At 38.1% G+C, this 25,839-nt stretch overlaps 1 protein-coding gene across 5 annotated transcripts; it reads left to right on the top strand.

The window, feature by feature from the left end:
* The first annotated feature begins 36 nt into the window (after positions 1–36).
* On the top strand, positions 37–24,119 carry RUFY2 (RUN and FYVE domain containing 2). 5 transcript variants are annotated; one of them, XM_031602861.2, is made up of 18 exons: positions 37–140; positions 1,872–2,045; positions 2,469–2,586; positions 3,633–3,734; positions 4,876–4,999; positions 7,038–7,099; positions 7,603–7,668; positions 9,198–9,267; positions 10,378–10,479; positions 11,150–11,266; positions 11,892–12,059; positions 13,344–13,441; positions 17,286–17,405; positions 19,160–19,289; positions 19,868–19,962; positions 20,924–20,972; positions 21,697–21,774; positions 22,516–24,119. In XM_031602861.2, the coding sequence occupies exons 1-18, from the start codon at positions 137–139 to the stop codon at positions 22,657–22,659; spliced, it is 1,821 nt and encodes a 606-aa protein (XP_031458721.1). In that variant the 5' UTR covers positions 37–136; the 3' UTR covers positions 22,660–24,119. The 5 variants fall into 5 exon arrangements, with proteins under 5 accessions (XP_031458721.1, XP_090001003.1, XP_090001006.1 ...); XM_090144877.1 differs by having other exon boundaries at positions 61–140; positions 9,201–9,267; XM_090144879.1 differs by lacking the exon at positions 37–140 and adding an exon at positions 152–480.
* The last annotated feature ends 1,720 nt before the right edge of the window (positions 24,120–25,839 follow it).

Below are 25,839 nucleotides of genomic sequence, written 5' to 3'. Positions count from 1 at the left end.
AGTGGGGGCGGTCTTCCCGCCGCAGGGGGCGCCCTTGGGACCGGGCTCCGGCAGCAGCGGGCGGGGCGGGGCGAGAGGAGGCGCGGGGCGCGCAGGGAGCGGCCTGGGCGGCGGCGGCGGCTCCTCCTCTCCAGCCATGGGTGAGCGGCGCCGGGCCGGGGGCCGCGAGCGGAAAATGTCCGCTGTTGGGCCTCGAGAGGCGGCAACGCGGCAGGGGCCGCGGCGGCGGGCGGTTGCTGCGCGGGAGCCGAGGGCTTTCCGCTGTCTCGGAGGAGGGCGGAGCGGCGTCTGGCGGCGGTGGGAGGCGCGGGCGGGACCCCGCCGCAGCCGTAGTGCGGAGACCGCTCGATTTCCGCGCGCGGACGCTGCCCGCGGCTCGGCTCGGCTCGGCTCCGCTCGTCCCGGCTGTGGGGCGGGGGGCCGCCGGCAGCCCGCGCGTTGCGTCTCGGCGGCCACGTGAGGGAAAAGAGCGGCGTGCGGGTGGGTCGTGCTGGGGGCGGCGGGGGGCTGCGTGCTCTCGCTGGGCTGGGGCTGCCTCAGCACCTCGCCAGCCCTTCCGTGCTGCCAGCTGTCCCCGCGTGTGACAGTGTTTTCCATTGAAGCGCCTGTAAGCTGAGGCAATATGGAAGTAATTGTTAAGGTTGTCTTGGGTGCGTTACCTCAGTAATGCTTCTTTTCTAGAAGACGTGAGGTAGGCTGGGTTGTGTGCTGCTGTGGTGTTTGATGGGCAGTTAGGAATAGAGAACGTTAAGAAGGTGATTTTCTAAGCTTCTGATATCTAAAAGCCTAAAGCAGTGCCGTTAAAGAAGTCAGACGAGTGATTTGATTGCTCTTGGAGGAACGCAGTGAGGAACTGGCTGCTATAAAGAAAATGCACACACACTCATATAATACTTAATTGCAAACAGCAGAAAGCAATACATCGTAAACTTCTTTTGCTTCTTTCCAATCCTTTTGATCCCGGTGAATGAACAGTGTGGCTTTGTCTCACGTTTCCATTTGGTAAAATAGATGGCAGCCTGAGTGTTTGAGATGCTTCATTATGAGTGAAAATGAACTAGGAATCTCCCAAACACTCTGCTCTCAGTAGCTGCAGCTCTAAGGAGAAGAACCTTGTCTGTTCTGTCTGATTAGAGTGACTTTGAAAAGCTGTGGGACTCTTACTGACAAGGTTTAACCCCAAATGTAAATTTCTTCGTGTACGTTCTGGAGAGTGCATTGCTAATTAGAACTATTGGCAAAAGCTTTATTTCCTACACTTAGATTTTTCTGCCCAGGAAATATTTTCTATCCATAACAAGGATCTTAGGTTTTTATTTTTACTTATTTTTGTTGTTGTTAAGAAAAAACTCTAGATTTACTCACTGAGAGTAAATGCAGCCTCAAACGGAAAACGTATCCTTTAATCATTGTGAAAGTAGAGCCACCATGGAGAATAATCCTATAGAGGAGAGAACTGTTGTGAGCCTATTATGCTACAATATACCAAGCAGAAATGCTTCCTAGATACGGCAGTAAGGGCTCTGATTGCTCCTAAGCAGCTGAGCATTTTAGCACAGCATTGATGATCATGCTATCTTGCTGTTTCTGACTGCTGCTGAGAGGTGCAAGGACAACAAGGTAACTGAGAACTGATGTTTTTGGCCTCCATTTCTGATTCACCTGTTACAACAGCATAGGATCTGTGAAGGTTTTTGTTCTGGACCATCCACCTCTCCATGACATGGTGGCTTGTAGCACTTACTGAATTATACCTTTGAATTTACCTAGTTTAAGGTAAGCTTTCTTTGAGCAAAGCAGCTATGAATCATTTCATTGTTTTGCATCCTTCTAAAACTTGAACCATAACGTTTTTTTCTTTCTTGCCTTAGCTGTAAAAGATCCAACAGCTGTAGAAAGAGCAAATTTACTGAACATGGCCAAACTGAGTATCAAAGGACTCATTGAATCAGCTTTGAGCTTTGGCCGTACTCTGGATTCTGACTACCCTCCTCTGCAGCAGTTCTTTGTTGTCATGGAGCACTGTCTGAAGCATGGCCTTAAAGGTGTGGTGGTTATTCTGGATGCATGTTTCTCATCCCAAACATGCAGTCTTTCTTCCTTTTTCTCTTGAATCAGATCTAAGTGTGCCATGTTTCTTTAAGAAGACAGTAAAGTATGTAAATTCTCTCCTTCTTTAATTAATGCTGTCCCTAGTACTTTACAATTTGCATTTCTGTGCCTGCCAACTTTTTGCTTTGTAAACCGTTTGTTGTTGTGAGTGATCCAGGGATTCAACATCTGTACACGTGTAGCATGTATGTTTAACTAAACTTTTTTGTTCATATTGTCTTGTTCTAGCAGCAGCAGTTTTATGTTCACAGCAAAGTAATTTGTAAGATGACTGGGCACTGGCGAACTGGCCAGCTATTTTTGAAGGAAACTGCTCCAGCATTTCAATTAACTCAGTGATGTTTTTTGTTTCCTAGTAAGAAAATCCTTTTTAAGTTACAATAAAACTATCTGGGGTCCTTTGGAACTTGTGGAGAAATTATATCCAGAAGCTGAGGAAATAGCAGCAAGTGTCAGAGATTTGCCTGGCCTCAAGTAAGTTGTATTGGTAAAATATACTGCAAGAAATACGGGATCTGAATACGGTTGTAATCATTTAATTTGGCATTAATCAAGCCTTTGAACAGCTAGCACATGATATTGGGGGAGTACATGGGGGGATCTTGCTAGCTGCTGATGTTCCATGTGAAAGAGCTACAAAAGTGGGAATTCTATGTGCTTTTCTGATATTTCTGGGAGAGAACTTTTCTGAGTGGTGGACAAAAACAGTACAAAAAGGAATAGGTTCTGTATCACAGTCTACAGTCTAGAACTGTAGCAAACACATACTCTGAATGAAAAGAAAAGGTACCATACTGAAGTGAAAAGAATTGGACAGCTCTTTGGATGCCCATAGGAGAATCCTTCAGTGCAGGATCCTTCTGGAATATGAATTTATGCTATAGGCTACAGTCTCCTTCCATCCCTCTGCACTGCTTTTGCATCTAGCTGTGTAGTTGACTACATATTCAATTCTGAAAGGGCTTGTTTACATTGAGATGGTTATGTGGTAGCATTAAGGTTATAATTTTTAGCTTTAGACCTCATCTAAAGCATATAGGTATACTAATTATTATTTACTCTTGTATCAAGCTTGATGAAATAATACCTTTGGTTATGTTTGTTGCACTTTCCATCTTAATATAGCATATCAGTGTGGGTTTTGACTGTTTTTTTTTTCTCCCTATTCCACCTATATGCATATCACTTTGTAAGTATGTAAGTGCATACTTACAGGAAAATGTTGAGGTTTAATTTGTTAGATATTAATGTTTACTAGCTAAATTTGCCATCATTTTATTTGAATTATCTTATTAAGATACCACAGTTTGTGAAGATGTACAACTTGAAGTTAGAATGTGATGTGAGTCGTGTAGAGTTGTGCTGTGTCATTCAGTACTTTAAAAACTATATTTCTGAAACAGAATAGTTTCAGAAATGCTAATTGCGCTACCGGTAGACTGATAAGATAATCAAGACAGTAAATTAATTGATATATTGTTGATTTTGGACTGTGTGTTTTCTCCATCCCCTTTTTCCAGAACACCACTGGGCCGTGCCCGGGCCTGGTTACGGTTGGCACTAATGCAGAAGAAAATGGCTGACTATCTTCGCTGTTTAATCATTCAGAGAGAGCTTCTCAGGTAAATAGTTTTTGTTTAGAATTTATTTTTATACATGTAGTCTCCTGAAAAAATAATGTTTTCTATTTGCTGCTTTTTAATATATACTTAAAAAAAAAAAAATCAAGACATGGCTTCCGGCAACTGGGCTGATTTCCTCCAGTCCTTGTGGTCAAGAGACCAAACCCTGTTGTCTCATGAAGATTGAGGGCCAGATGATGGATGAAGAGACGTCTCCCCCCATCATCTGCAGTGTGCCTGACTGCTCTTTCATTGGAGGGGTGATGGGGAAGGGCTCCTGCTGTGTTCCTCAGCCATGCAGAATGTGGATTAGAAGCATGTGGAGAGGAGATTAATTCACCCTTTACCATATGCGTGGTTTCCTACTAAGCAGCCATTGTGTAAAGGACTGTTGACTTGAATTTGCCCTTCCTTCCACAGTTCTAAATCTGACACTGCTTTCTTCTAGTATAATTCCTCCTTTGTAATGAGCTGAGTGAAGCACAAAGGAAAGAAGGACTTACCATCTTATTTTCAGTTCTGTCACTTATGAATATTTTGAAGAATTGTTATTTACCTCAAATAATGCTGATGTGTCAGGATGACATTGATGGTCAGCAGTGGTGGACTTTTCCATTCAATGAGCAGTTTGTTTCATAGGGTCTAAAGTTTATTTAGAGAATGCAAGGAGGATATTGATATTCTGTGGCTTGGTGGAGTATTTTTCTTTTAAAAACCTTTACATAATTTCATTTCTTCCTGTTTTTCTTAAACCCTTTAGTCTCTTACTTTGCTTATTTAATTTCAAGTATGTCTTCATTAATGTCCAGACTGGCTACTACAAGCGTATAGGGAAGACCCTTATTTAAAAGCAAGAGAAGTCTTCCTGCCAAAACTTTCCAGCCCTCCACCAGCTTGTGGGTTAGATTTCTGCAGCCAAAGGGTCTGTCTGTATTTTTGAATAGCTTCTGAGGCAAACTGTGTGCTTCCTAGTTTTAAACATTTGTGGAAGCAAAATGTGCAAAGACCTGGCTCATGTTTAGGAATGCTGGAGGAAGATGAGAATCAAAGAAAGTTCAGATTCAAGTGTCACTTAATGTTATAATTTATTGCACATAGATATATGGAGTGTACCAATTGAGACCATCTTTTTATTTAACAGTGAATTTTATGAGTATCATGCTCTGATGATGGAAGAAGAAGGAGCAGTTATTGTTGGGCTGCTGGTTGGGCTGAATGTAATAGATGCTAACCTGTGCGTAAAGGGCGAAGACCTGGATTCACAAGTAAGTCAGTGCAGGTAAAGTAACGTGCGTGCAGGCAATGAGCATTTTGCGTGCAGAGAACTTAGAAATCTGACTAGATTGCTCAGGGCATGATCCCAGGTCAGTGGGGATGTTGTATTAGCCTCAGTATCAGTTGGATCAGACCTTTGGATGGTGATAAACATCAGAGTGCAAAGGTTTCATTGTCAAATGGATGCAGTAGTAGCAATGGGAGAGTTGTTTCCATTTTAATTGTGTAAATCATCCTTTTCTTTGGGCATAGTTCCATGTTCAGTTTATCCCATTTGATCCATTTATTGTTGGAACACAATGGGAATGTGAATAAAAGAAAAACTAGCATGCTTCACTTAGTGTAATAAAAGACCTTACGAGAGGGTGTGACTGCTTTCTGTCTGCAAAACAAGCAGTATCAGTAGTGTGTCAGTAGAGCTCTGTGTGCTTTGCAGGCTGCTTTGAATTCCAACTCCTATTTTTCTAAGTGAATCTTGATGGAATCTTTTTAAAGGCATACATGCAAGTATTTATAAATATATGTAAGCTGTGCTCAGCCCTGATTGTTTTTTTTTCCAGATAATTTGGAGAATTTCTGAGTAGTTTAAATGTTAATTACTTATTTCAGTATGTTTGATTGAAAATGCAATTTTTCTGTCAAAGAAAAGTTCTAGCTAATAGGTTTTGTGTTCATGCTAGTAATTCTCTAAGGTTTTAGGTACTGATATTACCTACCAGAAGAGACAATACAGAAAAGCATGTGATTATAAAAGCCTTATCAATGTGCTTTTCTCAGTACTGAGAATTACTGTGTGTTATAAATTACAAAGTAGCTATTGCTAGCTGCATCTTTGTTATCTAGGTCACTCAGTGGCTTTAAAGGTTCTACGAGGGGAGAGAAGACTTGATTTGGGAAGGTAATTGTGGATGTCATGGTGAGGTTTTATAGGAATTCCTTTTGTGAAGAGTAGCATAAATAAGACATCTTCAGAGAAACCAAGAACAGTAAGCTGAATTAAGTAGAAAGAGACTTTTAAAGGATGGTTGGAATCACATCTGGGAGTATGTTTTTGGTATGTTGGAAGATTCCTGTTCAGTGGAGAGATGTGTGTTCACATTGAGGATTAAAGGAAAACGTTAAAGGTATATTTTTAAGGTAAAAGGTATATTTTGCTAAATATGTTTAAATAAAACACATCCTCTTTTGGAGGAGAGACTCTATAGAAAAGATGTGGAAAGAACAGACAGAAGATTATGATAGGAAATGCATAGGAGAGCAATGTGCAATCCAAGGAAATGTAGTGAGTTATTTGTATGCAGAAGCTAAATGGAGCTGATGAAAGAAGCAGTACATCAGAGAAATGGAAATATTATTGTAGCGATGGAGATAAGAAAGGAATACTTTTGGCAAAGCGAATGAGTTACGTAGAGATCTGTGAATAGACTTGGAAGCAGAGCTCAAGGTGATGATATTTATGGTATACATGATTGAATTACAGTTGAATAGAAAGTAAAGATTAAGATTTAGCAAGGTTTAAAAGTAGAAATGGAAAGTTGTGTGTGCATACCTGGTAGTCAGCAGGTGCAGAGAGGTAGTGCTATTGGGCATGGAATTTTGAGAAGTTAAGCATGGGAGAAACATCATGGGTGGTGTGCTGTGAAAGATTGTTACGTGAAATACTGAAATACTGCAGACTAATTATCTCAAGCCTCCTCAGTCACCTATAGGGTTCAGTAGTACTGGAAATTTTCCTATAAGCTCTTGGCTAAGCTTGTTCAGGTTTGAGAAGTCATCATTTCTTCATAATGAGAAGGATTTGGTTCATGGTTTATTTTTGTTTCCAAGGAAACGTTTTGAACAAATCAATGAGACTGGGCCTGTTGGCTCAAAATGTTGCTGTTCAGTTCTTTTGAACTTCACTTAAATAAACTGAAACCTTTTAAAAGGCTGATGTAACTGAGGTATTAGTAAATAGATACAAAACCCTGAATCCTGGACAACAGTTACTTTCACCATATGAAACTGTATACATTTGTTTGCTCCTAGGTTGGTGTGATCGATTTCTCTATGTATTTAAAGAGTGACGATGACATTGGAGGAAAGGAAAGGTATGTCCTCCCTAAGTCCCTCAGATTTGGGATATTAACAAATAATTTCTTGATTGATGAGCTGTCCTTTGTAGAAACAAAATTTCCTAAAAGCGAAACACAGTCTTGAGGAGAATGGCACAGTACACTGTTCCCTATTACTGGTTAGTTATCAGAATGTGTGCTCTCTGGAGCCAGGCTAAGTAACTTCACCTACTGCACTGACCTTGATGGACAGTACTGAAGGATTGCAAGTTAGCTGAGTAAAGGAGCATTCAGTATTTCAAAGAACCTGAGTTATGGCTGAGTAAACAGAAGTTATTTGCAGTTAAAGCAGTGGGTTTTTTTGTCTCTCGCTGTTGTCACAGCATGTAAGTTACTCACTTCAAGACTGTGAGATGAAATTTCTTTTTATTATTATTATTTTAAAGTACAATTAATGTGAACATTTGCATTTGAAACTTTCAGAACATAATTCACTATTTCATTTTGTTAAAGCTCAATTTATGGTTTTCTTGCTTCAGAAATGAACAGATTGCTGCAATTTTGGACCAAAAGAATTATGTTGAAGAACTAAATAGACAACTGAAGTAAGTGTTACTTTGAAGTATGCATGTCTGTTCAGGCTTACAGGCAGAATGCCTCTATCTCTTTTTCTACCACAGCTTTGTGAGAGAGAACTTCAGGGAAATGGGCGAATATTTTTCATGTTTATACTGAGGATGTAGAGAGGCTGAAAGAAGTCTGTCTTTTGGAAGACTGAGGAAGGAAATGTGTTTTCATGCTTCTGTTTTTGATAGTCAGAACCTTCTGAGAAAGAAATAGCAGGGCAAAATTGGTTGTGGTGTTCAAGATTTATAACTTCAAATGAAAGAAAAGCTTGATCTGGATGCGTTGTCGGAAATACCATTTTAACTGCAGTCTGTTTAACAATTGTCAGTAAGTATTATCATGTGTTGTGGATGAATCTTTGTGGTTTCACATCTTGCCTTGGCAAAAAAAAAACCTGCTCAGATCTCCCTCTGTAGAATCTGTAGTGTAGCTGATCTTGATCCCTTTTTGACATGCAGTTGTATTTATTCATGTAATGCTGATGGTCTCATCTGTTGGTCACTATGTGGCTGCAGTTGGGGTGTGGATACTCTGATTTGAAGCAGTGTCAGTCACTGAGCAGAAGTGTCCTAAAGGACACAGAATCTCTGTGTATCCAATACAAGCAAAATTAAACTGTATTGAGGCGAAAAGAACTGTCACAGTTAAGCACGGCGGTGGTTGCTTAGTAATAGCTGTCATCATTCAGGTAAGAGCTGTTGTATGTTACTGTACGCTGGTTTATGCACAAAGTTACTAGCAAACCAATGCTTCAATAGCTCTCTTCATTTTTAAGGTTGGTTATTTCTTTCCACACATCATGAAATGTGTAGATTTCTTCTACCTTGCCATTCTTAATGCACTGATGGCTTTTATAGACCCCACCACAGAAATAGGTGGGAAAATAAGTGGTGTTTCAGGATAGGTGTTTTTTCAGTGCAGAAAGGGCAGCATAAAAATATGCTTAGAGCAGAGATGGGCTGTCAGGTGATGGAGAAGTTCTGGTCAAAGGATGTCCTTTGATTTAAAAAATTAGAATAAAAAAACTCAGTTTTTTTGACAAGTGTTGTAAATTAAGGCAAGAAGCAGCAAGGAGGAGGGACTCTGAGAATAGTATCAAAAACTGTGGAGAAACAGATGGTCTTATAAAAGAAAAATGAATTTATGAAGAAAAATAAATTTTTGGAGGAAGAGAATCCAGAGCATGATTTTCATTATATATGGGTTGGGGGCTGGGAAGACAAGAAGATTGCAAACTCATTTTTAAGCCAACTCCTTAAACATTTGGGTACAAAATCTGGTTCAAAAACTGGTTCAAGTGACCAGGATGACATTGAGCACTGGACAGAAGTATATTAACATTGGGCAGAGGAGCATGATTTCCTTCTGTTTAAGAAAACCTCAAATAATGGGAGAAGATCTTTTGGGTCTTATTAATGGTTAATGACTGTATGTCAATTAAAGCTTTTGAGCTTGGTTTTTGATAGAATTCTGAGTAATGGTTTCTTTCTTTCTCTCTCTCTCTCAGTAGCACAGTTAGCAGCCTACATGCAAGAGTTGATTCATTAGAGAAGTCAAACACTAAACTGATTGAAGAGGTATTATTTTTTAGTATCATACAATACATGTGCTTTGATATCAAACATTCTAAATAAGTATGCTTAAATTATTTCAGTCTAGAATATGTTCAGATGTTTTTAATTTATCTCGAAGAAAAGGTACAGTAGCTGCAGGAGCTTGCAGTCAGCTTGCTTAGGTAGCATGCAGCATCAGTAAATGAATTCTACAGAGCATGACAATTTCCCACTTGGGTCAGCAACAGAAAGTAAGCGTTTCTTCAGGCCGGCTGTCAGGCTGATTTTGTGCAGCCGATTAGTGCTCAATGGGTGACACCAGTTGATACACAGAAAGTAGTTCAGTAAGCAATTTCTCTTACAGTTCTCAGCATTAGCTGAACGATTGTTTCTTGCTTATTTACCACATACAGTCTTTACATTTGTCTGGATCTGGTACTGCGTTTATTTCTTATATTTTCAGTTATCTTTGATACTTCACTAGATTCTAAAGTCTTTAGCTTTATAAGAGTGAGTGCCTTTCTTTTTAACACAAACTGACTGAGAAATAGGTGGAAACTGTGGATGTCTGAATTCAGCTATCCCTGTTGAAGGGATAGCTAGCTTACTGTGCTCGTGTGTTCAGAGAGAGGAAAACTTTTTGTCCTGAGTGTCCTGAGTTTTTGGGTTCCTTTACAAACCATCATCTTTAGCCATCCATCTGTTCTGATCAGCTGGCTTGTAGGCCCGGTGTTAGGATATATAATAAAGGGCCCAGTTATAATGTTTTCTGTATATATTTTTTCTCTACATCCAGAAGAGCCTTTCTTATTTAAATTGCTCCATATGATACATTAAGTTGTCCAGAAAGAACAAAATCAGATATATTTCAATTCAAACAGAAAGAGAAAAATATAAGATGGGAAAAGGGGATTGAGGGTCTTTGAATCACAATGAAACAATGAAAAGAAAGCATATTTTTCTTTGTCAGACATAAAATAATGAAGTATCTTGGATATGTATGCTGTTCCTTTCTTTGTTAGGCTGCAAGAACAGGACAGAGCATGTGTTGGTCTCACATTCATCAGAATGCTTTGATTTTTCTTCCTGCTTATAACAGTGCTCACTTTTTGTTATTTTTTATCATTATTCCAGTTAGCAATAGCCAAAAACAATATAATTAAACTTCAGGAAGAAAATCATCAATTAAGAAGTGAAAATACTCTGATCTTAATGAAAACACAGCATCATCTAGAGGTATGCCAATTTTACTTTAATATAGTGTGGTTTGTTGTCATTTAACTGTGCTTCCTTTGCATCTTGAAGAAAGCATTAGTTGGCCAAATTTAAAACAGCTTTTTTTGTTCTTATGGGAAGAACCTGTTAAATTTGGGAAGCTTTATAATGGTTTAAATAGGTTGAAGCTACAGGATTCTAGGTTGTTTTATAATATATATATATATATATATATTTAAAGCTGTATCTTAAGGGCATCTATGAGTATTGTCTGAGAATTTTGTCAAAATAGAGTATGTTTTGGTTGGTGAACTGCGTTGTGACCTTTCTTATTAAAAGAATGATACATCATTTAGAATAAAAATGTGTGTACAATTGCTTTTTAAGATGTGATTTGTAACTCCAAATGTAAATCCTTGTAAAGGATAAGAAGTAAACTCCCTTTACAGGTAAAAGTACAGATCTGTTGTGTGTTTGGATTGCTCAATATTGAAAAAGTATTGTTTTGGATTGACTTACTGAAGGATAAGGCATACTGTAGTACAGCTTATTTTGCTAGTTTACTCAGTTCTCATAAAACTGATGACCACTAAGCAGAAACAGTAGCTATTTTCCTGTTTGTACCATGATTGAAGTTTATGGTATTAGTGGCTAAACTCGTAATGAATAAAGATTCTGCATATCTTTCTAGGTAACTAAAGTGGATGTTGAAGCAGAACTTCAGACATACAAACACTCCAGGCAGGGGTTAGATGAGATGTACAATGAGGCACGGAGGCAGCTTCGAGAAGAATCACAGCTCCGGCAGGTGAGTGCTCTTTCATTGAAGTAGCCAGCATTTCTAGGAAAGGTGATACTTGAGTCAGTGTATAATTATTTCTAGTTTTGGTTTGGCTCTGGTTAGGCTCTGCCTTTAATCCAGAGTGTTGTTTCCATAACAGCAGATAATGAGAGGTTTTCTAAAAAAGCAGTCAGTGCCTTAGCATTTCTGTAACAATGTTGCTAAAACACAGTCAGGAAAATAGAATTTCTTTGAGAATGTTTTAGATAAGGAGCACTGCATGTTCTGTATGTATGTTAAGTATTTCTTGCAAAAATAGAAATCCTGTAGCTGTATTTTTGTAATTAATACTTAACTCTGTGTCTATGAGAAATGATGTGGTATTGTGTAATGCGAGTTGTCTTATCCAAAAGTGTTTTATTTCTTTTTCTTTTCTTTTCTTTCTTTCTTTTTTTTTTTTTTTCAAGCGTAAGTCACTAAGTACACGAGTGTAATGCTATTGCAGTAGATAATTACTTTGCACAGTTACAGAGAGTTCTGTGTTGGAATGATGTTGCTGCAGTTCTGTTAGCTCTTCTCCTTCTCAAAACATAGATAAAACATTCAATAATTGTTGAAGGATTTTGTGTTGTGTCGTCTGTGTGTTTTGTAGGATATGGAGAATGAACTGGTAGTTCAAGTTAGCATGAAACATGAGATAGAACTTGCTATGAAGTTACTGGAGAAGGACATCCACGAGAAGCAGGACACACTCATAGGCCTTCGGCAGCAGCTTGATGAAGTTAAAGCAATTAACATGGAAATGTACCAAAAGCTGCAGGTAAGGTCTGCTGTTAATCTGATGAAACGACAGAAGTAAGAGAGATGCATTTCCATTATAGATACTGCTATTTGCCTAATTACTGCTTTTTTTTAGGTCAACATGTTTGTTTGGAACATTACTGATGCTGCTGTGATTTAACACAAAGCGTTGTTAAAGGCAGACACTTCATTTTCTTGAGATTATAGAAAAGCAAAGCATAAAAATAAGAGCATGGCCTTTTAACTTGTATGGAATAGAATAGTTGTATATCTAGTGATGTTCATACTCCTTGACCTGTCCTGTATGGAAAATGAGAAATACAAAAGGTGCAGTCGTATAGTGATATTAAAGAGAAGATGTGAGCATTCAAAGCAGTGCAAAGCATTTTGAAAACAAGGTTTTGTTTGCTGTTAACAAATAAAGAAAATCTGTAATGTGCAAAGCTAAAAAATGTTTTGAGAGAATATGGATTTCAGAGACCCAATTTAACAAAGCACCAGGGAAATTGAGCATTAAATTCTTTATGCAGAAGGTTTAATTTAGAGAAGAAATAATCAAAAACAACACAAGAAAACAGTCAAATTCTGGTAGAGTGAGTGGGGAAAAATAACGCTGCAGAGAATTAAGTGAGGTAGTGGACACAGGATGTTATTTTTCCTCTGAAAACAGTGAGGAAGCTGGATTCAACGAGGGGAAATGCAAATAGAAAGAAAAAGAAGATGGGAATGTAATCAGGACTTGTAGATTTTTGTTTTTTAAAGCTGAATTTCTAGGGAAGGTGATTTTACATAATAATGTTCATACCCATTTTTGAGTCAATCAAACAGTTCAATCATGCCCAATGTCATGTTCAGGGATCCAGTTATAGTGTTGATCTGTATTGCAAGGGTGATGCTCTCCCTTGTATTTGGGTCTTCAAGCTGGGATTGTGACAGCTATGCAAGCAATCAAAATTGTACAGCATGGTAGGAAAATTCCTAAAATATTTGCAGGCACATTAGGTAAAGTCTGATAACAGTTAGAGAACCTTTGTCATTTCCAGGTCTCGGTATCTTGGTTTGTTATTAGTAAGGTCTAGTGAGCGACTTAAAAAGGTGATCAGTGAATTTAAGTTGACTTACAAAATGATTAAGAAAGCAAACTGAAATGAAAAGTTCATCCTTAGTAAACTACAGGTTTGCTAGGTGTGAAATTCAGTGTAAGTATTGTTCTGACAGTTGCTCTGTTTTTTTCAGAAGAAAAAAAATCTCCTTGGAGTAACAATGCAAAACTACTTTGTCTTTGACCTTCTTTGTAACACAGGTTTCTGAAGATGCTATGAAAGAAAAGAATGAAATAATTGGTCGATTAGAGGATAAGACCAATCAAATTAACGCTACTATGAAACAACTAGAACAAAGGTACAGATCCATCCTTGTTTTCCTTCATTCATTTCTCCATCCCCATATATTTTACTGCATTCCCACACTGTTGCCACTGAAATGTAACTTTCAACTAGAAAATTTTAAAGGAAAGTTCCTGAAACTGTAACTAGTGCTTTATGGATTGATTTTTGTTTTTCTTTTTAGCAAATGCACTTATTTTAAGTAAAAACTTAATCTTTCATTTTTCTTTGTCTGCTGTCTTTCTTCTTTTCCTCGGTTTTTGTGCTAATAGCAAAAGCTGTTATTTCAGCTGTTTCAAATGTGGATTCGATGTTACCTTTTTTTTTTTCTCCATCTGAATGAAATGCAATTGTAAACAAAGCTTATTCCATAAGCAAGATTATTTGATATAAGCGTTTACTCCTTAATGGATCACTGCTGAGTTTGCTGCAGCTATTAAAAATCATTCAGTTGCTTTAGCACAACCGTTACTTTTATTATGGGGAGTTTTTACACTGAAAGATTGAAAAGTGAAAGACTAAAACTCTGCTATATAAATGTCTGTTGTCGTTAGACTGCATGCATAACGTAGCATTAAAATGTGGTTCATGTGTTTAATTTAGTGGCCTACGTGCAATGCTGGTCTTTTTTAATAGACTATATTGTGGAATATAACATCCATAAGCACTGTCATCTTGGTGTTTGACATGTCTTTTTTTCATTTAAATTTGATTATTAAAAACATGGTTATATATTAAAAAAAAAATTAGTGACATGAATATTCTTTTATTGACATCCTTTTTCCTCTTTTTTCTTTTTCTTTTATCCTTCATCCTAATTTTTGTTTTTACTATTTTGCTGCCTTCATCTGTCTTTGATTTTTGTCCACTGCATTTGTGAAGTGACAAAGATCTGTTAACTCAAACTAGGACTATTGCAATGTCATTTGTCAAATGCGCCAGCAATGAAGCTCAGCACCAGTATAAGCTCGTCAAAGATATATCATTCTGAAAGCTCCTCCAGCTCTCTTCTGTTTAAATATTACTGATAAAATGCAACTTCAGAATTGTAAAGTGACAGTTTGACATAGAAAGTGGTACTAGAAATCCTGCGCTGTAACTGATCGTAACTGGGTTCTGTTTTGTTTTCTGTAAGATCATCATTTCTGATCTGGCTTTGCTCCTCTTTTAAAAAGAAAGAGAGAGAGAACATAAATTATTGCACTACTGTTAAGAAAATGTAAGCTAGTTTTCTAATGTTATTTATTCACTTGTCTGTTGTCAAAAAGCTTATCAACTATCTTCATTTGGACTATACTTACTTATGACATTTGTTTTTTATCTGGCAATTTTTCCTGTTCTTTATGGCACTAAAAGATTTTAAAAGTTGCCCTTCTGAGTAATACTTCTCTTCATCTCTGCTTGTTTCTTTCACTTTCAGGGCTATATTTATCCCAAAAGCAAGCTCTCTGTTCATTTTTTCTCTTATTTCTTTTTTCCACTGTAACTAGCACTGCTTTCTTGAACAGCATGATCAGGGCTTTTGGGGGAAGGGGTTTGAGTGCTGTATCACAATAGTACCTTTAAGAAGGAAAGGAGGTGTAAACATACATTTGGTACGTATGGTAGAAGAATTCCAGGGTTTGAGGATAAAGCAGTTACAGCACAATTCCATTCTCCTGATGTGATGGAGAGTAGCATATTTTCCTGGAAGTACATTGTGTTTGGAGCCTGGACTTCGGGCTCCAGAAAGAAAGGGCCGCAGGGCCTGGCAAATAATGTGGCTGTAGCTCTTGCCTCCACTGCGCCAGGGCAGTTAGAATGGCAGCAGTAGTAATGATGGGATTTACATTTAGGGTGCCTGTCTAACTTGTTTGGCAGTGGCTGTGTCAGTACTATAATCCTAACCCATGGTTCTGCCCAACCCCTTTTCCCTCTCCACCCATCGCTAGGCAGTCTTTGCAAATCATATTTCTGCATTGAATTGCTGCTTGCCTGTGCTGCTGAAATAAGAGTTTTAGGGCTGCCCTTGATGCACTTCCCCTTATTTCCTCTGAAAAGCAAACACAGAGTTGACTTGGAAAAAAATCTTTTGAGTCTTTCAGCGGGAGGGAATGTGTTTGCAAAAGTAGGGGCAAAGCACCATAATACAAGAAGGGTTTCTGCTGCGTGATAATATATAATCTTATTCCTTGCTTTGAAACCAGAAAGAGCCTTTAACACGATCTTTCTGTTAAAAAGAGAGAAAGGAAAATCCCCTTGCCTCGAAAAAACAAGAATAGACTGTAGTAGAAATGGGAGCATTAACCATCTCACAGTCACTCTATGCAAACCAGTATCTATCTGACTCAGTGTCATCTGAATCTAAAATCCTGCTGCAGACTTCAGTCCCACTCAGCCTTTGTCTGCACTGCAGCTGTGCTGTCGTTCTTGGTGCTGGTTTAGCATACAATGCTGTAGCCTGGGCTGGCTAGCATGTACCTTGGGCAGCAAGCTCCCTTTCTCCCTTGGTTGTGCAAACTGCTCTGTGGTGTAGTCTGTAACTTAGAGACTTGTGCAGCTTGATGTAGTGTCTTTGTCCAGTTAATTGGCCCTGCTTTGTCCTAGAATACTCCTTTCCATCTGGCTTGGGCCTGTGTGCTCTATCACTGCAAATGTGTCTGTGAAGGTGCTCACAACAGCAGGTATAGTAGAATGGGACAGTGCACTCTTTGTGAAGTGTTTAGTTCTAGGCTTTTATCGCTTGTTTGCTAGCAGCTTTTGGAAATTCCCACCGGGGCAACATTATCAGTTGAAGCACAAATGTAGACAGGTGGCTGACTTGATATCTTCTTAGCTGACACTGGGAGCTGTGAGTTGACTCTGCATTCAGCTAGTTGCTGGGAATTGTGAAATCAAGCACAGAATGAATCAGAGCTTTCTGCCCCACTTCCCTGTGCGGGCACTTGAAGCATTTTTGTTAAACAAGATGCAGCAGGTGGGGACTTTCAGTGGTATTTTACAGGCACTTCCACTTCCTGCCTTTTTTTCAGGGCAAGTTCCATCTTAGCACCTTTACTTTTATTACAGTACCCCTATGTTTTTTTGCACTGAAGAGGTGGTAAAGCAGAGAGAAACCACAATGGATTCCATAGGCGTTGGACCTGAAGCAGAAACAAACCCCTGGCATTCAGAAAGGAAAGATTACATTTAAAAAACAGCCCCTCACTTCTTGACTGATCAGTTTTACTTAAATTGTTTTTAGTATGGAGCTATTTTAATTAGTGTAAGAATGCATTATTTTTAATACAGACTGTTTACATTTACAAACGTGATGTAATTGAGGTAGTTCTGTAAATGTAGTGGGACCTATTGGGGTATGTCTTGTTGTGTTAGGCTAGTTAAGTGTTTTGCTGTCTGATTGCAGTGCTCTGTATTCAGCCTTATGCCTGAATTGTTTTGAGCTGCTTTTGCACAACACGCATCCTGCCCTGGGTGATAAGTACAAGCAAAGTACTTCTACTGGGGCTATTTAAAAAAAAAAAAAGCTTCCAAAAATAACACAGAAATATATGCTAAAGAGGAAGGAAAAAAAAAAAAAAGCATTAAGATATATGCTGCAATTCTAAAATATGTATCATCATGCTTTGGCATCTGTTATTGATTAGCATAAAATAAAAATCCTGATTACTTACAGTGATCACTCTCTGACTGTATGAAAAACAGGAGCTAGTTCTGTAGGCATTGTATGGATTTCTCGTTTGAGTTTGTGAGTTTCCCCCAAACTTTGTTTTTATTTAGAAATGTTTCTATTTCCCCATTTTTCTTTTATTTGTCTTCTTCATCCTCTACACCCTAATTCTAGCTTCAGTTTTACCCAAAGTTGATTTGAATTACACCAGATTGCAGCAAGCAGAGAAGGCTCAATTGGAAGCTGAGAATGAGGACGAGAAACTTAAACAGGAATATGTGAATAAGTCTGAAAGTCTGCAGAAAGAATTCTCTCAGAAGGAGAAACAGCTGTAAGTATATCTCTTCTGTTTGAAAAAATATTCAGCAGTAATGTTTTGTGCATTCATACAAGTTGGCTGTTAATAATTGGTTTTGAACAGAACGTAAATACTAAAGATATTAATGTTACATGCTGGCAAGATGGAAGAAAGTATGCTGTTCCAAGGTCAGGCTACCTTTGGGCACCTCTGAAGTGCTGTGCAGCTTGGAAGGAGGGGGAGGAGCTACAGTATATTTTGTCTGAAGGTGCTGGTTTAGTTCATGAGGAAACTATTGTAAGCAAGAGAAAATATCTAGTACAGTAGCAGTAATCCACACTTTTAACAAAGCTCTCAACTGTGTAGTGGTGTGAACCCGAAGAGAAATGGCGTAAGAATAGTTTAATTGATCAAGATTATCAATAAGATAAAATCCTTTAAAAATTGTTCAGTTTGCCACTGCAGAAAAAATTAATCCACAGGAATTATAAATAATAAAATGTAACATAAAAGCCAACCCCCTCCCTTCCTCTTGTTAAATTCTTCATTAGTGATCTAAATAAGTACCTGTATAAAAAAACTCCCTGCAGATGGGCAGGTGTTTAGCCTGTTGGGAGATAACAGCTATGTTATTGAAGACTGGGCAAATCCGTGACACAAAGATTGGAGCTTAAAAGATAGTGATTTCCAATCTGATTACTAACCTATCCTGCCTCTCTTACAACTCTGAATGTCAGTAAACTTGTTTAACTGTCGTGACAAATGTTCACTTTACTACTGCAGTCATCTTTGCAGATTTTGGCAAAAGAACAGTTCAGACCCCAACCTTAGAATTCTGCAATTCTGAAACCTCAAGGTCATGTTCACTTCTGATCTTTCCCAACCAGATGCTGAGGTAGTGTCCCGAATGTAAGTCTTTCATTTAAACATGATTTTGATTTTAAAAAACAACAAACAGGAAAATTAATGTGGTTACAGGTTTTTCCATCAAAAAAAACCTTGCATGACAACTCTCAGGTTTTTTTTCCTTTTGTGTTGTTTTGTCAAGATTTGGAAGTTGAAGGCTGAGCAGTGTGCTTCCGTCCTGTTTGCTCTGTAACACTGTAAACACCAGCTCTTCCATGATCGTGTAATTCCAGCTAGAGTGATTTTGCATCAGAATAACCCTAGTGCCAGTGAGTGGACTTTGGTTAAACTAATAGGGTTTGGATCCCTCTTCATGTTGAACCTCAGCGATGTAGGAAGCTCAATTAAAAATAGCACTTTAAAGTCTTTCCTTCTTTATCTTCGATTCTGTTCAAATTTCCGTGAGCCTTTGTCTAAACAAAAAGATGTAACACCTGAAGATACAATATTTAATAACTTTTATGAGCACCAGGGATGCATGCAGTCCTTCTTTGTGTCATCAGTGGCAGTGTGGTTGCGTAGAAACAAACTACGCAGAGTTAAGGGGAGGGCTTCCTTTCATTCACATATTAAAAACACCTTAGAATGTTGTGGTTAATCTTCTCTTGCTTACTAAGGTCATGTTCTCAAAATGCTGCCACAATCTTGATCCTTTTAAATGCGTTTCTTTTCAAAAGCACTCTCTAAGTGGTAGCATTTTACCTATTATGATGTCTGAAATGTTACAACATTGCTGCATTGTTTCTGTTTTAAAAAACACATCAGCTGAGCGGCTGTTTGTGGCAACAATATATTGCATCCAGAAATAATCTCCTTTTTATTATTTTTAAAAGCGATACTGTTTTGCACAGTGATTGTGTTCTTTGTTTTGCATATTTTAGGCTCCAGCTGGAAACAGATTTGAAGATAGAAAAGGAGTGGCGGCAAACTCTGGAGGATGATCTTCAAAAGGAAAAGGAAACTGTATCTCATCTGCGAATAGAGACCCAAGAAATAATTAACCTGAAAAAAGTAAAGTCTGCAATAAAACTTGAACAGTAACTTGGAAATTGACTGAAAAGTTAATTGTGAACTTAGACGTGGGACTTCTAAGAATTTCTGCAACCAGATAAGAAAGATTAGATTAATGTATTCTCACAAGTAGATATGAAAAAAGATTGAAAACATTGTTTCTCTTTTTACTCATTTCTTCTTCAAATCAGAACTCTGTCTTTTGGTTAAAGAAAACCAGAATCCTTATTTTTCTTAGTTTTATTGAAGACTGTCCTCTCATGATAGGCCAGAAATTGCTTCAGGTTCTCTCTAACTTGTGTACATGGCTACATAGTGCTGTTGATGACTGCAATGAATTGTATTTGATTTCTGAAGAAGCAAGTAGGTGTCATCTCTTAGGGCCTAAGAGACTGTGATCTTGAGTGTTGCTGCTTGAATTCAATTTGGAAATCTTTATAGTGGGGCTGATGAGTCATCCATTCACTTGGCTTTCTCAGTAAGATCAGCTTTGGTTAGGACCAGTTTTCTAGGCATATTAGGTGTATGTGTATCTGTATATATATATCTATGTTTTTGTTTTGTTTTGTTTTTTAAAGGAGTTTATTAAACTTCAGGAAAAGAACAGGCAACTGAAAAGGATATGTCAGGACCAAGAAGCTGCTCTCCAAGAACTGGCATCCAAGCTGAGCGAGTAATTTCATTATTCCTGATATTATATTTGTCTTATAAATATGAGTTAAGAAAAAGAATAGGATGGCAGTCATGCAAACTACTGTGTATAAAGCAATATTACCAAGCCACTTATCAATAGAAAATAATTCTAATTAGGTGAAATGTGTTGATTTTTCTCTTTGGTTTGTGACCTTGACCTCATATGCAATTATAGTGTTCTGGAAAGAAAATCTTAGCTAGATCTTAGGGCCTGCAGGACATTAGTAGGTGTTTTTGCATTGAAAGTTGTTGACTAGTTTGCATGTCTTGGTTTGCTAAAGAATAATCCAAGTAGGAGATAACAGCTTATACTTCAGCAAGATAGTACTTATCTTTTTATGAGGTTGCATGCTCATGGATTCCTTTCTTTGATGGGATGAAGATTCTCTTAGACCATTGTTTATTGCGATGTCTTCAGGCTATGTGAAAGATTACCTTATCAAAACCTACTCAGACTGTGGTGAGCAATAAGCTGTGAGCACAGTAATTGTTACTCTCCATATCTCTCTGCTTCATTTAAGGATGTGCTTTCTAAATTGCTTTGCCATGACTAGTGTGGGCTTTTATGCCCTGTAAACTAACAGTATATATGCTGTAGTTCAGACAGTACTGAGTGGGTTGGCACTGGGTGGCTGTGGGAAAACTGATTTCCCCGGCAAGACAGTCCAGAAGTTTGAATTCCTGTTTTGTAGCAATGCTGTGTGCTTGTCTGGTGCCCTTAACAGCATAACCTCAAACATACCTGCAGCCATTCAGAGGATTCTTAGCTCTTAGCGCAGAGCCTGTCTTTGTGTAGTACTTAGTACATCTCCTAGATGCTGCTGTAATGTAAAACACTAAGTTCAGAATGCATCACTTAATTTTTAAATACCTAAGCCTTGTAATATTTTTAGACCGCAAGTGAAAATATAACAGTTTGAAATATTATCTTATTTTTTTAGATCCAAGCTGAAAATAGAAGATATAAAAGAGGCAAACAAAGCGTTGCAGGTTGGTAGGATTTGGAGGAAAGAGAAATGTTTGTGTTTACTGTCCCTTTGAAATGCTTTGCAAGTGTGAGAAGACCCTTCTTCAGCAGCAGCTATTCAGAAGAGACTCATTTTATGATATTCTCCGATGGGAGAGAAGCACAGATTCTTTGTAGACTCAGCAAAAGAAAATACTCAGTTGTTTTATTTTTATTGTTTGCTATAAGTTACACATTTTGCTGAATTTTATTGCAAAGGTACACCCTTGTTATTTTACAGAATGTATAGTATATTTGTTAATGATAAATAAATATTTGATCATCCAGAAGTCTATGAAAATATGAACTGTACTGCTGAAAGGCTGGGAACTTGAGGATTGTGCATCTTGAGAGCAGAGGTTGTGTTGGCATGTGTTTGATCATGAGATGTGTGACCTCACATATTCCTTCATTGAGTAGAGAAATAGGTTTCAGCTTTGAGACTTGGATAGCTTACTGCTTTTCCCAGCTCTGCCATAGACAATCTTTAGTGCCTCCAGCATGTCTTCTTTGTACCTATTCCCACTGTTATCAGTGCTTTGGAGCAAGCTTGTACTGCCTCAGAGTGTCTATGTGACATTGTAGTGGTCTCAGGACATTCAGCAATTCAGGCAGTAAAAATTACTCCTATTGATTTGTTTTGTCCTTTTGAACCCAAAGTTTACTTGTGACCATACACGTATTTATGGTCACTTTTTTTTCCTCCAGGGGCAGGTTTGGTTGAAGGACAAAGAGGCTACACATTGCAAGTTATGTGAAAAGGAATTCTCACTTTCCAAAAGGAAGGTAAAACTCAAATGAAATTTCTTCCAACTCATTTATGCATAGTATGAGAAATATGTCAGTTGTCTTAGAGATGAGATCAGCATGAAATGTCAACCTTCAGATGAATGTGTAGATATTTTTTGAGATGTTCTTCGATTTGCGCAGCACAGCTGGGCCCTACTTTCAAAAGAAATGTTGCTTGTTTAGTGCAGTGCTGTGGAGGACCGTACTTAAACTTCTTCAGCCAATCTTGTGGAATCATTGTCTCATGTACTTGGCAGCAGTTGCGCTATTAAAATTTGACACATGGAAGCCTTAGTACATTTTTAAAATATATATATATTAGTCTTAAGAAATAATGAGCCTATTGGGGCTTTAAAGCAGTGTTAATTGTTAAGCTTTATTAACATATGCAGAAATTTTTATTTCACCTACTTTTTACGTAAAATTTTAAGAGCTGCTTGACAGGCTCTCATCCATTGTCATTGTTTATATTCTTAATTGGCAAAGCATGTTAGTTTGTCTTATTCTAGGGATTCAAAGCTTATATGTTTGGTCTGTCTAGGATTGCACCATAAATTTAGATTTAGATGAATTATCTCTTGAAAACTGGTTCCATGCTCAGACTGAACAATTGGAAGGAATCACACATTCAGATTGTTCTCTCTGTGTGATCTATTGATATCCGATTACCAAGTGTATTTCCACTGTATATTTTTAATTTTTGTGATTTTTTTTTCTGCTTTTCTCCCTGTTATTTAGCACCATTGTAGAAACTGTGGTGAGATCTTCTGTAATGCTTGTTCCGACAATGAACTGCCTCTGCCTTCCTCACCAAAGCCTGTTCGCGTCTGTGATTCCTGCCATGCAATACTTATACAGAGGTGTTCTTCTAATGTGCCATAAGATTATTTTACAAGTTATTTATTACCCTGCGTATTTAGCTAATTCTGTAAAACAAAACAAACAAAGAACAGCTGCAGAATGTACAGCACTATTTCTGTTGATACAAATAGAGAGGATGGGACGCAAAACCACAAAATGCATGTCTTAAAAATGAACATGTTAAAATTACAGATTGCAGTATTAGTCTAACAAATGACTTGGAAGCTCTTCTGGAGGAAGGAAGGGCAGTTTATAGAGGAGATTCAGTGTTAATTGGTATTCTAGTCATAATGATCTTGAGAGGGTGATTTATTTATCTGATTTTACAGGCTAGTACAACTGAATTGTAATGCAGAATTTGCCTGTAGTATGCTGCTGTGAAGCAAAATGGAAGTAATGGTTTTTAACTGTACTTTGAAGTAAGGAAGTAAATTAATGGAGATGGCCCAGTAAATTATTGCCAAATACCTTAGTCATTTGCTTCCTCTCAGTTATTAAGATTTGATACATCCAAGAATATTGCACTGACAATTCTATAGTCAGAGGAGTAGAGGGAGATGGTGTCAGATAGGTGAGAAACGGTGTCTTTAGGCACTGGGAGAAAGGGGGTGCATTTTGCCAAATTATTTTGTAAAATTAGCTATTAATTTGACCTTATGAGTGTTGTCATGTCCATCCAATTTTTTTATGCCTTATGTTGTCTGTAGCCTCAAGGAAGTGTCTTCGTATTATCTTCAGGAAAATCATGCTTAGCTCTAGAGGCAGCATCAGCCTGCTGCCAGGAGACACTAAAAGCTGTGGACCACGTCCTTTCTGTGGTGCTTGTGTTGGACCAGAAGGTTTGTCTTTTTGTTATCTTATTTCTCAAAGGTCAGTTTGTTCCTAAATATTTTCTTTTTTTCCAGAGAGCTTTTGAGTTCTGCTAGGTCTGACACATCCCACCACTGTTTATGTTGGTGTTCCATGGTAACTTCTGCTGGAATGTACATTTCAATTCTTCTAGTAGCCAAATAAAAATACAGCCTTTGATGGGTTGTATTTAGCAGCAGCCTCGCTGTCGTGTCACTGCTCTAGAATCAACCTGCCCTCTGCCCTTCAGCCCTTCATGTGAATGGGTCCAGCCACGGAATCTCCACACTCTGGTCAGTACTGGTGAGCTGTTGGCAGTTATCAGCTCTGTAGTTCATTTATGGGCCTGGAATTCCTACTGACAGGAGCACGGCAGCTTGGAAACAGGTCTTTCTTTTAGTCATTCTTGCACTTTGTTTAGCTTAGCTGTCTTTTGAGGATAGGTATTTAGCTAATATTCCAAGAGCTAACTAACTGTTCTTTTTGACACGTCAGTGTAGTTGCTTATGTAGCTTTTGTAAAGAAAAATGTTTTTAAAAGTAGCTAGTATAACTTCTTTTGTAAAATACAAATGTTTGTAAATGTGTAAATAGCTTTTAGAAAAAAATAAATTTAATTGATCTTCAATGTGATGATGGGAGTAATGTGGCTTTATTTAAATTTGCATTGCAGAGTACTTTGAATGTTTTGTTGACTTGCTCACGTTGCTTAAAGAGTCTCTGCCTTTGTTGGGCAATGGGGGAGCTGCCCTGCTAATTATATAACGAAGTGCTGCTTGCTTGCTTCATTAAGGTACTTCGATCTGAGTGTTTTGAAGTGTTTTTTTCTTTTTTTTATGGGCCCAGTATGAAGGCAAACTGTTTGATGTAGGATATAGAACATGCTTGTCAGTCCTGCTTCAGTATCTTTTCAAAAATTATGCGACTGGACAAATTAATTTAAAATAGGCAATAGTTTAAAATAAGAATACAGTGCAGTTACTGCCAGTGCTGAAACTTTTGTAATATACAGATGCAATCAATTACCTACTGCCTAACTATGAACTCTTCCATTCCTCTGTTTACGTGGAAAAATGTTACTGAATGGTACATAGCCTACTTAGACTGCTTTTATGTTGAGAGAAATTGCTGCCTTGAACTAAAGAATGCTGTACACTGTTCCAGGTGGCATCCAGGTTTCCTTTGGCATCGAACTGTGTATCTGGCTCACTTTCAGCAGGTTTTTGGACCACACTATCGTTACTCCATTAATAATGTAATGATTTTGTTTTTCTATAAAACTTTGTTCTGTGACAGATTATCTTGTGATTCTAAATAATATTCCTTGAACCAAGTACATGAAGGTATGTGGTGTACCTAATGCATACCTCAAAGGAAATTGTAATTGTTCCTATCAGAGCAACCTATTTTTTTTTTGGGGGGGGGGAGGTAATTTCCTTCTAACTAACTTAACTATATAAGGGCATTAACAAATAGAAAATATGCTTCTCCTCCCCTCCCCCTTCCCCCACTGATTATACTGGCTGTCTCACCTTCTTGCAAAGGTGGTTAACATACTTGGATTTTCCTTCACTGTCAGAGAAGGAGGTCCATCTGATGGCCTGCATTCATCACACAAGAGATTGCAGGAACCAGTCAGTACTTCTCAGTGGATAACCAACCAATTTAAAAGAACTATACTTTGCAGCAAGTATTTCAGCTTTACATACAACAAATATGAACTTCAAAAATTTTTTTTTCTTCTCAGAGAAGTTCCTTGAAATGGTCTGTACTGTACACTGCTCTCGTTACAGGATGATGTGTAAATAGGGATTGGACAAGCATAAGACATTCACTCTCCAGAACAGAACTGTATTATTCAAGAGTCAGATTCAGAATGACTTCTGGTTAACTTGCTTGGTGATGCCAAATAGCTTGAAGTGCGACTACTTTGTTCTCAGGTATGTCAGTCTTAAATCAATAGCGAGTGTTCTTTCTCAGAAAACAGAATGCAAAGTATACTTGAGGAAATAGAGCTATGATACCTATTTAGATAGCTGACAGAGAAATCTGTCAGATGTAGAGGTACTCTGCCTCACTGAATGCTATTTTTTCCTGCCCCTGGATTAATTTTTATCCCACCCTTAGTTATCTCAGTTTTACAAGACATACAACCCTCACCAACTAAGAATGCACTACTTACTGCAAGCTCCAACTTACAACAGAGTCCTGCACCATCACTGCTACGCTGACTTCAAGTCGTTGTTCCTCCCATTACTCTGCCCCATACTTCAGTATTTGGATTATTTCCTATTGCAGATGAGCCCTGCTGCTATTACTTCCAATAACGTTGACACAAGCACGCACTCTCTAG

The sequence above is a fragment of the Phasianus colchicus genome, chromosome 8 (assembly GCF_987193195.1).
Source record: "Phasianus colchicus chromosome 8, bPhaCol1.hap1.1, whole genome shotgun sequence".
In the NCBI taxonomy this organism is placed as follows: Eukaryota; Metazoa; Chordata; class Aves; order Galliformes; family Phasianidae; genus Phasianus; species Phasianus colchicus.
Note: the sequence above shows the minus strand (reverse complement) of the source record. Positions and strands in the feature narration are given on the sequence as shown.